Raw genomic sequence first — 14,024 nt, 5'->3', positions numbered from 1 at the left:
CTTAGACTATGTGTTTTTGTGTGTTGTACAGAAATCCTTAATTTTTCATAATCAGATTTCTCCATCTAATTTATGACTTATGATTTTCATGTCATATTTTATTTATTTTTATTTTATTTTGTTTTATTTATTTATTTATTTATTTATTTATTTATTTATCTTGAGACGGAGTCTCACTCCATCGCCCAGGCTGGAGTGCAGTGGCACAATCTCGGCTCACAGCAACCTCCACCTCCTGCATTCAAGCAACTCTCCTGCCTCAGCTTCCCAAGTAGCTGGGATTACAGGCACCCGCCACCTCACTTAGCTGATTTTTGTATTTTTAGTACAGATGGCGTTTCACCATGTTGGCCAGGCTGGTCTCCAACTCCAGACCTCAGGTGTTCTGCCTGCCTCGGCCTCTCAAAATGTTGGGATTACAGGCATGAGCCACTGTGCCAGGCCTCATGTCACATTTTGAAAAGCTTGCTCTGAAATTATTCTCCTTAATTCTTCTTCTTCTTCTTTTTTTTTTTTTTTTTTTGAGACAGAGTCTCGCTCTGTCGCCCAGGCTGGAGTGCAGTGGCACAATCACGGCTCACTACAAGCTCCGCCCCCCGGGGTCGCGCCATTCTTCTGCCTCAGCCTCCCAAGTAGCTGGGACTACAGGTGCCGACCACTACGCCCGGCTAGTTTTTGTATTTTTTAAAGTAGAGGTGGGGTTTCACCGTGTTAGCCAGTGTGGTCTCGATCTCCTGACCTCGTGATCCACCTGCCTCGGCCTCCCCAAGTGCTGGGATTACAGGCGTGAGCCACCATGCCCAGCCTCTTCTTAATTCTTCCATGCTTTTTTCGTGCTCTCTTTTCTTTCCCTGGTTATTTAAACATTTTTATTACATCTGGAATTTATTTTGGTATAAGGAATAAGCTAGAGATCTCACTTTGTGGCCATCCCATATGTCCCAACACCACTGATGAACTTGCACCTTTCTCCACTGGTATAAAACCCACTTTGAGCACAGACATAATCCTTAAGATCATCCCATTGATCTGAGCAACTTCTCCTGCCTAGGACAGAACTGCCTTTAGTTCTGCTGGTCACCATTATTACTTTCTATGTCAGAATTTTCTGACTATTCTTTTTTATCTTTTTTCTTTTTCTGTTTATTCTTGCATACACATATCTCATAAGAATTTTTCAATCAGCTTCCTAATTCCCCCAGAATAAAGCAGGGTATTTTTGTTTGTTTGTTTGTTTGGTCTGGAATCACCCTTAAATGAATAATTAATTAAGGAGAATAGACAACTTTCTAATATCAAGTCCCCCTCTCCAATAGCAGGGTGTTCCTTTCAATTATTTAGTCCTTCTGCTGAGCCATTTTGAAATGTCCAGCTATGGAAGTCAAAAAAAGAAAAATGTTAAGAAAAAACAGAAGTCAGCTAGGCACAGTGGCTCATGCCTCTAATCCCAGCACTTTGGGAGGCCGAGGCGGGCAGATCACAAGGTCAGGAGTTCGAGACCAGCCTGACCAACATGACGCAACCCTGTCTCTACTAAAAACACAAAAATTAGCCAGGCGTGGTGTCGCGTGCCTATAATCCCAGCTACTCAGGAGGCTGAGGCAGGAGAAGCCCTTGAACTCAGGAAGTGGAAGTTGTAGTGAGCCGAGATTGTGCCACTGTACTCCAGCCTGGGTGACAGAGTGAGACTCCATCTCAAAAAAAGAAAAGAAAAAGCAGAAGTCAATAAACAGATAACCATAATGAGATACCATCTGGCACCAGTCAGAATGGCAATTATTAAAAAGTCAAAAGAAGTCTGAGTACTTTGGAAGGCTGAGGCAGGCAGATCACTTGAGGTCAGGAGTTTGAGACCAACCTAGTCAACATGGTAAAACCCCGTCTCTACCAAAAAATACAAAAAAAATTTAGCTGGGCGTGGTGGTGGGTGTCTGTAGTCCCAACTACTCTGGAGGCTGAGGCACGAGAATAGGTTGAACCAAGGAGGTGGAAGTTGCAGTGAGCCAAGATCGTGCTGCTGTAGTCCAACCTGAGTGACAGAGTGAGACACCGTCTCAGAAAAAATAAAAGAAAAGAAAAAGTCAAAGCATAACAGATGCTGGTAAGGCTGTGGAGAAAAAGGAATGCTTATGCACTGCTGGTGAGAATGTAAACTAGTTCAGCCACTGTGGAAACCAGTTTGGAGATTTCTCAAAGAACTTAAAGTAGAATTACCATTTGACCCATCATCTCATTACTGGGTCTGTATCCAAAAGAAAAAGAGTTCTACCAAAAAGACACATGCCCTTACATGTTCATCACAGCACTATTCACAATAGCAAAACATGGAATCAACCTCGGTGCTATCAACGGTGGATTGGATAAAGAAAATGTGTTACATATACACCATGGAATACTACACAGCCATAAAAAAGAACAAAATCATGGCCTTTGCAGCAACATGGATGATGTTGGAGGCCATTATCTTAAGCAAATTAACACAAGAATGGAAGACTAAATACTGCATATTCTTACTTACAGGTGTGAGATAAACATTAAGTATACATGGACACAAAGATAGCAACAACAGATACTGGGGACTACCAGATGGGAGACAGAGGAGAGTGTGAGCTAAAAAAAAACACCTACTGAGTGCTATGCTCACTACCTGGGTGATGCGATCATTTATACCCCAAACCTCAGTGCCACACAACATACCCATGTAACAAACCTGCCCATGCATCCTTCAATGTGTAATAAAAGTTGAAATTATAAATAAATAAATGTGGCTGGATGTGGTGGCTCACACTTGTAATCCCAGCACTTTGGGAGGCCAAGGTGGGTAGATCACTTAAGCTCAGGAGTTCAAGACCAGCCTAGGCAACATGGCAAAACCTGTTTCTACCAAAAATACAAAAATTAGCCGGGTGTAGTGCGTGTGCCTATAGTCCCAACTACTAAGGAGGTTGAGGTGGGGGGATTGCTTGAGCCTGGAAGGTTGAGGCTGCAGTGAGCCCTGACTGCCACTGCACTCCAGCCTGGGTAATAGAGCAAGACCCTATCTCAAAAATAAATAAACAAATAAATAAATAAATGAAATGTCCCGGGGGGCAGTTCCTGGTCAGTCTATGAGTAACCATGGGCTGAGCATGTCCCCTTGTTCAGCGAAAGCAGATTGCACTGCTCCCAGAATCAGGGGACCTTTGTAGGAGGCCTGGTTGGACAACTGCAGGGCTGAAGGAATGGCAATTGCTGCCACCCCCCTCTTTCCGGAGCCTGTCTCAGTGGTCTCCTCTTCTCTGCTGGAGACACTTGCCATGCTTGTGACTTAAGCCTCATTTCCACAGAAGCATATGGGGATAAACAAATAACCCAATGCTTCCTAGGCAACTAGTCAGGATTGTCTCCCCTACAACTTTTCTTGACCATTGCCTTCAATGCCCAGGACCCATCACAGAGGAGCCAGGGGACCATTTGGCTTGGGCCACATATTCATAAAAGGCCTCAAATTTACCCTTCTCACTCCATTACAATTGAGGTGAATCATGGAAGCACATTGAGAAAACTGAAAAAAGACATTCACCAGACAACTTAAATTTGAATCCCATTACCAACCATGCCAGACCATGCAATATGAATTTCATACCAACCATAACCAATTTGTGACTAGCACAGCTATCTTGCAGGATATTGTCCTATGTAAACAAATATGTTAAAAATTAAGCCTATATGTTTTGAATGACACATTAAGTATCACTCAAACTTTAATTGGGGCAGGGCGTGATGGCTCACACCTATAATCCCAGCACTTTGAGAGACACAGAGGTGGGTGGATCACTTGAGGTCAGGAGTTTGAAACCAGCCTTGGCAACATGGCAAAACCTGGTCTTGACTAAAAATACAAAAATTATCTGGGCGTGGTGGTGGGTGCCTGTAATCCTAGCTACTAAGGAGGCTGAGGCAGGAGAATCGCTTGAACTTGGGAGGTGGAAGTTGCAGTGAGCTGAGATCGCACCACTACACTCCCACCTGGGTGACAGAGTGAGACTCCATCTCAAAACAAAAAAACAAAACAAAACAAAAACCCCTTAATTGGTATAGTGCTTTCCGTTGTATCAAAAACTTGAAAGTTATATCAGTTTATCATCCAAATCTTAGATAGTATGATTGAGCTACTTCAAATAACGTATTTTTGTATTCAGATAAATAAAATAATAATATACTGTCTTGCATTTTTAGTGCTAAAATAAAGATTAAACATATAGCTTGTGCAGTTGGACTTTGGCATAACTTCATTTTTTCATGTGTTGAAGGCCTCCAAAATGAAATAGTCCCAAGACTTGTTGAGGGCGACAAGAGCTGTCAGTGCAACGTCTCGCCTCGTGATCCTAAGCCTAAGAGGATCAGGTTTTAACCCCATCCCAACTCACATAACGATTTCCTTCCGTGTCTGCTCCAGCATCATGTACTGCGTCCACTCCTGTTCACTCTCGTATGTCTTAGACTGATCCACGATCTTTTGGAACATCGTCCTCTTCCTACAAAACACATCAGTCTAGTAAACGGAGCAAATCTTAGAATAAGGCAACACCTGAGTGGCTAACATCGGCTGATTCAGATGGAGGCTTATTAAATCAACAAAATTCACAAAACAAGGTTGAAAGAACCAAGACCTGGGAGTGAAGACCTAGGTTTAACCTAAGTCTCTGTCACTGATTTGTTACCTAATCTTAGCAAATCTCTTGTCCTGAATCCCGGTGTTCCCATCTGTACAATGGGGGTAATAATATCTAACTCATAGAGTTGTAGCAAGAATCAATGTGTCCATAACACATGTGTTGTGCCTGACACATAGTATATGCTAATTTAATTGGAACTATGATATTTGTTATTATTATAATCATTGTTGCTGGGTGCAGTGGCTCATGCCTGTAATCCCAATACTTTGGGAGGTTGAGGCAGAAGGATGGCTTGGGCCCAGGAGTTTGAGATCAGCCTGGGTAACATAGTGAGAACCCATCTTTACAGCAAATTAAAAAATTATCCGGGATTGGTGGTGTTCCTGTGGTCCCAGCCACTCAGGAGGCTGAGGTGGGAGGATCCCTTGAACCCAAGAGGCAGTGAGCTGTGATGGTGCCACTGCAGTCTAGCCTGGACAACAGAGTGAGATCCTGTCCCCCCCCCAAAAAAAAAATCTCTCTCTCTCTCTATATATATATATACATATTCACACACACACACATATATATATACACACACATATAATATATACATATATATATACACACACATATAATCATTGTTACTTTTACTATTAGAATGAGAAGAAATACCAACTTGAAATACAGGGCGAGGTCTGTGGCAATGATTGCAATGTCCATCATATGGATGGCATGCTCATGCTGTCGGCGATTGAGGTTTTGAAAGATATTCAGGCTCTAAAGAAAAAAGCAGAGGCGAGATGGGAGAGGATTGATGCTGGCAGTAAAGTCACCCAACTACCAATGGCTGTCCCAGATGATGGCAGAGGCAGCCCAGGCCAATGGAAAGAATGCTCCCTGGGCACACGCAGGTTCCTTGTGAAATGGAGTCTCTGATCCAGGCCCCGCGGCCAGTGCACCCTTGGCCCTCATCCTACCTCGTCTCTGAGCAGTGTTTTGCCAAACTCCAAGTGGTGTCTTTCCAAGATGGAGGACCCATGGAGCTTGGCCAGTGGGTTCTGGGATCTGAATGAGAAAGAGAGAGAATCAATATGGAGTGGACAATAGAAAATTAGGACTAAACATCAAGTCTCCTGACTCAGTCTTTAGCCTTCTCCACAAGTGATTCCAAGTTCCTTTTGGGTCACGAACTCATTAGAGAATCTACTAAATAGCACGGACCCGTTCCCCCAGAAAAGGCCACAAACACACACAATGCCATAAGGAATTTTAGGGGCATTAGCATTGGGCCATGCTTCAAGATCATCTAGCCCTGATTCTTCACATCCAAGTCTGAAGGAAACCACTGAATTTCCGCAAGCCGTGTGTTTATTCGTTTCTGTATTCAATAAATACTTGTTGAGCACTTACTATGTGCCACACACTGCGCTAAGTATTTAGATTCTCAAAATGTAAAATGTAAACCCAATATCTGGCCCCAGAGCAGCATGGAAGTATTGAGAAGACTCAGAGCAGCATGAATTCAGAGCTTGTTAATGACTTATAGGCCATGGCCCCTGAACGGAGACTCAGTTTTCTCATCTGTAAGTAGGGATAACATTAGCCCCTGCTCTGCCTAGCCCAGTGGGTGGTTGTGAGGATCCAATGAGATCAGGTCCAAGGCCTATGCTTCGTGGGCTGTCTGAAATATAAGCTCTGTGAGGACAGGCGCTGTTTTGCTCATCAGAGCACCTCCTTTGCCTAGCATAGAGCCTACCACATTATATTCGAAGCATTATAAACACGAGATGAGTGAATGAACCATTTACTGGTTATTAACGTCTTGGCCCAAATTAGTGCAGCAGGTAGGACAGGGAAGGAGACGAGTAAAGGAGTTTAATGGATTTGTTTTCTACAGCTTCTATAACAAACTGCCACAAACTTAATGGCTTAAAACAATAAAATTTATTGTTTTACAGCTCTATATGGAGTCTGAAATGGGTCCATAGGACTGCTTTCCTTCTGGAGGCTCCAGAGGAGAATCCATTTCCTTGCTCTTTTGAGCTTCTAGAGGCCACATGCATTCCTTGTTTGCAGGCCATGCCTCCATCTTCAAAGCCAGCAGGGTAGTGTCCTCTCTCCTCTCTGACCACCTGCTTCCCTCTTATAAGGACCCTTGGGACTACACGGGGCCCACCTGAATGAATAATCCCTGTATCTCAAGATCCTCGACTTAATCACATCTGCACAGTCCCTTTTGAATGTAAGGCAACATATTGTCCAGCTCAGGGATTTGAGATCTGGACATCTTTGGGGGATCGTTATTCTGGCTGCTACAGGAGGAGACCCAGGTCCCAAGGGCAGAAGGCAGTGGGAAGCTGTGGACCACAAGGCTTCCCTGTTGGCCAATGAGTCTGCCTGGGGTCCACACAGAGCTGGATAATGAATCCAGAGGGCTGGGGGTGGGGAGGGAAGCTGACTCACTTCATCTGGTAGAGGTTGTTGGTGCCTCTGTGGTCAATGTCATGGCAGAAAGCAGCAGTGACCATGGCCAGGGCCTCCAGGTCCGTGAAGTAGCGCTTCAGCTTTCCTGTCTGGAAGGGCAATCAGAGTGCAAATCATTCCTTTTGTATAGGGGCTGCAAGCAGGGCTGAAAAGGCGGGTGTGAGAAGAAGGGCCCAGAACTAAAAACTCATAGGTCTGATCTTGGCTGTATCCTGGCTCCAGAGGCTGACCGGAGGATTGCCCAGGGCTGAGGGGTTTTTTGGACATGGGACTTTCAGTGCTAGAATGGGGAAAGTTCCAGGTAAATGGGAACAACTGGTCACCCTATTTCTGAGTTGACTTTAGCTGGTCTCATCTCCCTTTGAACCTCAGTAGCCCAATCTCCATACTGAGGGTCGAGCATATTGGATTAGATGAGTTTTAAGAAACTTGTAGATGTCAGGTTTTAGGATTTGGAGAGTTTCTGAATATGGCCAGGCTGGTAAAGCAAATCTTCCAAACGTGGTCTACTGGTTTAAGCACAGCCCGGAGGAACCCCTCCCTGGGATTCTGCCAGACACTGAACTCCTTGTTGATGCTGGGTGTTGAAACAAAATGTGGGAAAGCACTCTGGAGAGCTGATGCTGACTATAAGAAAGCAATAACTCTGAGTGGTGTTCTTGTCACCCTCTATGGTAGCCTGGTCAGAATTCCTGCTTCCGGGCCCTAGCACCTACTCTGGCCTGAGCATTTCAGCCAAGGGAGAAGGGACGAGGATGAGGAAGGGCAGCGATTTGAATCATGATCTGGATGGTGAAATAATTTTAAATAAAACACAAAGGTCTCCAAACCCTCTGAGCCAAAAATATGAACACAAATACACACACAAAAAGTCCATCCAAGGATATTGTGACACTGTAATAGTGAAAGATTGAAAAGACTTCCAAGTCCAACAATAGAATACTATGCAGCCATAAGATTGTATCATGGATAAGCCTTAAAAACATTATGCTAAGTGAAATGCGCCAGACACAAAAGGACGAATACTGTATGATTTCACTTATATGAGGTGCATAGAATAGTCAAGATGAAAGAAACAAAAAATAAGATAGGGCCAGGCATGGCAGGTCACACATGGCAGCACTTTGGGAGGCTGAGGTAGGAGGACCATTTGAGCCTAAGAATTCAAGATCAGCCTAGACAACACAGCCAGACCCTGTCTCTACAAAACTAAAAATTTAGCTGGGCACGGTGGCACACACCTGTGGTCTCAGCTACTTGGTGTTAGGCCCAACTGCGTCATTTTGTAAGCTCCCCATTATTTTGCAGACCTTGGTCAAAGTGGAACATTTCACGGGGGTTTGGGTCGGGAGAAACATCCTTCCTAACCACCTGACCACAAGGCAGACAAACATTCCTATCGTATCTTGCTGGGCAAAAGTCCAAGAAACACCACAATGGTATCCCACCAGGACAAGGGCAAAACCACCTCATCATGAGAACATCTTATCAATAGCCTGCCAGGCAACAAGCCATACTGTCCAGACCCCTCCCGCCCATACCTATAAGTACCCCCAGCCTGTAAGTAGCAGTGGGCTCTGGCATTAGGCTGGTTCCCACTTCTGTAGGTTTTATGCTGGGCATAAAGCCTGCATTTGCTGTTGAGCCACCCTCTTTCTGTGTGTGTGTGTGTGTGTCTTTCTTTAACCCTCACCTTCCCTTCAAAACCTAACATTTGGGAGGCTGAGGTGGGAGGATCGCTTGAGCCCAGGAGGTCGAGGCTGCAGTGAGTCGTGTGTTCTCAGCACTGCACTCCCGCCTATATGACAGAGCAAGACCATGTCTCAAAAGAAAAAAAAATTCTAAGAGGATAGAGATTAAATGTAGACTCCTCTACAATTTCTTATTACCAAGAGACTAAAAATATTTGAGACTGTTACTAAACATGTTCTGTGCCACAGTGACAGATTGTACTATGGGAAAATACATGCTTCCAGAAATTATTATTCACAGACTATTGATCTACAGATTGCTGGTGTGACAGACAGTTCACAATTTTTGCTTGCTTCCTAGTGTTCACTAGAAATTAAGGTCACTAAGGGTTTTCTAATAAATATAAGCCTATATTAACATATATCAATATCTATTTCTTTATTATTTAGAATTCTTAACACAATATGTTATTTATAATATAGTAATAACTAATAATATATTATTAATAAAACAATAATGGAAACAATTCTATAAGCAATTATATAAGAGGGCAAAAAGTACTTTTGGTAAGAAAAAGCTATAAGATATGAGGATGTTTTATTTTGTTAAGGGGAAAAAAAATTTTTGTCCTGAAGTAGGATAACCGGTTGCTCCAAAATGAGAAGAGGAAAAACTACAAGACAAAAGCTGAATGGATAAGAAAGTTGTAGAAGGCTTGTGGAGGATAAATCTTGTGAAAGTAATTGTATGTGTGATTAAGCTGGCTAAGATTGGAAGAAAATTATTTGTAAGTTTTTCTAAAATTTTGAAATTAATGCTGTCTTGAACATTAATGCCAACAGTACACTGATGCAAAACTAGAACTTGGACCTCTGTTTTAAAACAACAAATTTTCTTTGAGTATTGGTCTGCTCTTTTTTTTTTTTTTTTTTTTTTTTTTTTTTTGTATTTTTTTTTTTTAGTAGAGACGGGGTTTCACCGTGTTAGCCAGGATGGTCTCGATCTCCTGACCTCGTGATCCGCCCGTCTCGGCCTCCCAAAGTGCTGGGATTACAGGCTTGAGCCACCGCGCCCGGCCTGGTCTGCTCTTAATAGGAAATTTATATTTTAGGTAATTGGCCTAGGAAACAAAGATTCTGTGCTTTGCCAAATTGATTCCTTGTACTCCAGGTTGTCTTTATTAGGTTTCTGATCACTTAAGAAAACTGAGTTTTCTTTATTAAAAGAGCTAAGTTCTTTCTGTAAGTATTTAACTTTCTATATTTTTATTTATTTATTATTTATTTATTTATTTATTTTTTATTTTTATTTATTTTTTTTTTTTTGAGACAGAGTCTCGCTCTGTCACCCAGGCTAGAGTGCAGTGGTGCAATCACAACTCACTGCAGTTTGGACCTTCTGGGCTCAAGCGATCCTCCCACCTCAGCCTCCTGAGTAGCTGGGACTACTGGTGCCTGCCACCACACTGGGCTAAATGATCTTATTTTGGGCTGGGTGCGGTGGCTCATGCCTGTAATCCCAGCACTCTGGAAGGCTGAGGCAGGTGGATCACTTCAGGTCAGGAGTTCGAGACCAGCCTGGGCAACATGGTGAAATATCATCTCTACTAAAAGTATAAAAAGTTAGCTTGGCCTGGTGGCATGCACCACCACATCACAGTCACTTGGGAGGCAATCTTACAGTATGCTATGAAGGGACCACAGAAAAGTAAGTGTACCACTGGACCCTGTTCAGGAGCTATGCAGACTTAGGAGTGGACAAACTTAACTGAACTCTGTTCAAGCACCACTAGGTTGCCTCTTTTCCAGTCCCCAAGGGCTTATATTGGGTTTGGCTTACTCTCTTTTGTCTCCCTGATGGTTTAGAACTTATTATTTGGCCAGGCTCACTCCTGCTCCCAAATAGCTTTCCCTGAAAGTTCCCATAATAACTCTCACAATCAGAGACCAAAGCAATCGATAACCAAAATTACTACCGACCTCAAAATAGATGAAGATAAGTTAGTGTCTATGAGGAAAGTTTCCAGTGGGGCTCCTGGGGGCTCACTCTTGCTGCTAGAGAGGTACCAGTAATAGGGAATTTAAAGCTAATTATACATTAGAGGGAAATCTTCGATTTTATAGTCAAATCAGGCCTCCCAGGGTTCAGACAGGTAGAAGCAACTCTCTAAAAAGTGGATGAGAAGATTCACGGAAACACCTAAAGGAACACGATGCAGCTTTAGACCTCCTCTTTGTCCTTGTTGGGGCTTGCATATGGGTCTGAACAAAACTGAATGTTGCACTTATCTTTTCTCTGATTTTAATACTACAGAAAGCTTAATTTAAAAGGTGGCTGATACTGCTGTTTCTCTAAACACTGCCACAATTTAAAGAAATTTCAGAAAATTTCTCTGGAGAAAAGAACACACGATGTGTTTATGGGAGCAGCTAACAGTTTGCAGGCATCTTGAATGGTGAATGGCAAATGTTTCTATTCCAAAGTTTTCTAATCTTTATTTTTTTTTAAGTGGATTTCCAGACTACTATGACTTGCACTGCCAGGCTAACCACAAAAATGGATACCTCTTTATATGAGGCCACTGAAAAATGAAATATGTTCCTAATTGTCATTATGCCCCAAACAAAGACTATAACCAATGACCAATTGAACTGTTGATTTTATTTTATTTTATTTTATTTTTGAGACAGAGTCTTACTCTGTCGCCAGGCTGGAGTGCGGTGACGTGATCTTAGCTCACTGCGACCTCTGCCTCCCGGGTTCAAACAATTATCTGCCTCAGCCTCCCAAGTAGCTGGGATTACAGGCACCTGCCACCACGCCCGGCTAATTTTTGTATTTTTAGTAGGGATGGGGTTTCACCATCTTGGCCAGGCTGGTCTTGAACTCCTGACCTCGTGATCCACCAGCCTCGGCCTCCCAAAGTGCTGGGATTACAGGCGTGAGCCACCGCACCTGGCCCTGTTGAACTATTTTTATACCTGTGACATGGTTACCCCCAAATAACCAGACTGAGGTTGGGGGTAGCTTGCAGCTTTCTTTCACTTTTTGTTTTATATGCATCTCTATTCTTGGAATCCTTTTACACTAAACTTGTACTGCTTTCACATCATTCTTAAAAGACAACAAATAGAGAAAGAAGAACAATGCTATTGCTACCATGTAGAGTCTGCATGAGATGGTCTAGTGTGATGCAAGCCCACCCTACCAGCCCCACCAGCCCCACCATACCACCAGCAGGGAGAACATGGTCTGTCCCACGTTGAAACCGTGCCGCCAATTGTGGTAGGTGATCTTGCGGTAGCCCTTACTCAGGGAGTACATGAACCGCACCAGGGCCTGTGAACACATGCACATCAGTGAGGCAGGACACACCTGAAATGTTCTCATGAGGGTGGGAATAACAAAAACATGAAGAAAGCATGGCCCATGGCCCTCTCTTTTGAGGCTCGACGTCCTCCAACCCCATCATTGGGCCAGGAGGTGAGAACTTGTAATAAATGCAATTATGCTGTGAAAGTACTTTGCAAACTGCTCAACACTAAGAAGATGTTGTTGTTTTGTTGTTAGGAAACGAGCTGAGCATGCGTCATTCCTCTGACTGAGCTTCATCAGTGATTTCCAAACTGTGCCCTGGAGAGCAACTGTCCTTGGAGAAGCTAACAGGGGCTCTACAGGGAAAAAAAAAAAAACAAAAGGACTCTTTTATGCACTGGTTCTCAAACTTGCGTGTGCATTAGACTCACTTGGAGGACTTGTTAACACAGCTTCTGATTTATCAGAGCTGGGAGTGTGTGTGTGTGTCTGTGTGTGTGTGAGAGAGAGAGAGAGAAAGAGGAGAGGGAAGAGAGGGAGAGAGAGAGAAAGAAAGAGAAGAATGTGAATTTCTGGTAAGTTCTTAGGTGGTGTGGATGTGGTCTGGGGCAACACTTTGAGAACCACTGCTTTAATCAAAATCAAACAAGTTCGGGAAATTCTGTACACCATATCCCACTGCCTTCCATACACACCTTCTCTCCGGTCCCCCATGCCCCTAGACTCACAGCAAAGCTTAGTAAAGAATCCTGCAGGGAATGAGCCCTGTTTAAATTGGTTTAGCCCACATTTTCTGCCCTCATTTAACTATAGGACCCATTTTTTGCAGCACATCTATTCTCAGCCTTCAGAGCTTAGTATCTCAGAACCCACTGCAAGAAACCAATGCACCCAAAACATCACACTTCACCGGACACAGAGAACAGCGTGTCTCTTTTCTTATAAATGACTCATCTGTGCAACATGACTAATTCTTTAAATCCTAAATGCTGAGGGTAGATTCTTTTTAAGGTAGTTTACAGATTGAGTTTGTTTTGTTTTTTAAAGCAAGCAAGTAAGAAAACAAAAAAGGGAAATCAAAGATGTTTGTTTTGACCTCACCTCTTGTGGAATGTGAAATTTATCCACCACTTTGAGCTCATAATACATCTGTATTCCACATTTTACCAGCTCCAGTTCTGTTAGGGGCAAGTCACTGAAGTGAAATTTATTAATTTCATATTTCTCTGTATCTGGCAGCTCTGCTTGCTGTATAAGGAATAGAGTCAAGCGATGAGGAAACATGAAGTGTTTCTGGGTGCCCACCTCCTGTCCAGCCCTGTCCCTATCCTGGGTCTGCTGGAAGGATCAGAACAGAGTGATGGGGAACATGCTTTGCAAAGAGACACCCCTGCATGCTCAGGAGCACCTTTCACTTGTTATGCATCAGGGCTCGTGCTGCCCCGGTTCAGCTCACCAGGATCTCAGCCAACTCCTCTTCCTCACATTCCCATGGCTCCTTCCCATACACCTCTCTGGTTTTCTGTCAGGACCCAAAATGGCAGGGGAAAAAAAATAGGTTACAACATGCCTCCGCGTTTCCATTCCCGTTTATCTCCTTCCTCCAAAGTCCTTGCAACAGAACCACCAGCGCAAAGAGGATTCCACTTAACATTCATTGATGCACAAGGTCCTGGACTTTATAGCCATAGAGACCTGCATTCAAATTTGAGTTCTACCTCTTACTAGCAGTGTTATTAATGCTTCCGATCTTCAGTTTCCTCATCTGTAAATTGAGGATAATAAACGTACTTAACTGGTGAATTAAAATTCAATTGTGCAAAGTCATTCTTAAGTAACATATGTAAAATTAAATAATCCATATAAAGCACTTAGCACAGTGCTTGGCACATA

At 43.3% G+C, this 14,024-nt stretch overlaps 1 protein-coding gene across 2 annotated transcripts in view; it reads right to left on the bottom strand.

Annotated features, from left to right (window-relative positions):
- The window catches only part of PDE6A (phosphodiesterase 6A), an 85,873-nt gene that overhangs the window by 20,789 nt on the left and 51,060 nt on the right, over positions 1–14,024 (bottom strand). For both annotated transcript variants that reach the window (XM_030928004.1, XM_030928005.1), the window contains 7 exons: positions 13,588–13,653; positions 13,233–13,379; positions 12,048–12,155; positions 7,104–7,213; positions 5,618–5,705; positions 5,317–5,417; positions 4,410–4,517 (listed from right to left, as the gene is read on the bottom strand). In XM_030928004.1, the coding sequence (XP_030783864.1) occupies positions 4,410–4,517; positions 5,317–5,417; positions 5,618–5,705; positions 7,104–7,213; positions 12,048–12,155; positions 13,233–13,379; positions 13,588–13,653 (728 nt within the window). The remainder of the gene's footprint in view (positions 1–4,409; positions 4,518–5,316; positions 5,418–5,617; positions 5,706–7,103; positions 7,214–12,047; positions 12,156–13,232; positions 13,380–13,587; positions 13,654–14,024) is intronic.

This window comes from Rhinopithecus roxellana, chromosome 3, assembly GCF_007565055.1.
Source record: "Rhinopithecus roxellana isolate Shanxi Qingling chromosome 3, ASM756505v1, whole genome shotgun sequence".
Classification (NCBI taxonomy): Eukaryota; Metazoa; Chordata; class Mammalia; order Primates; family Cercopithecidae; genus Rhinopithecus; species Rhinopithecus roxellana.
Note: the sequence above shows the minus strand (reverse complement) of the source record. Positions and strands in the feature narration are given on the sequence as shown.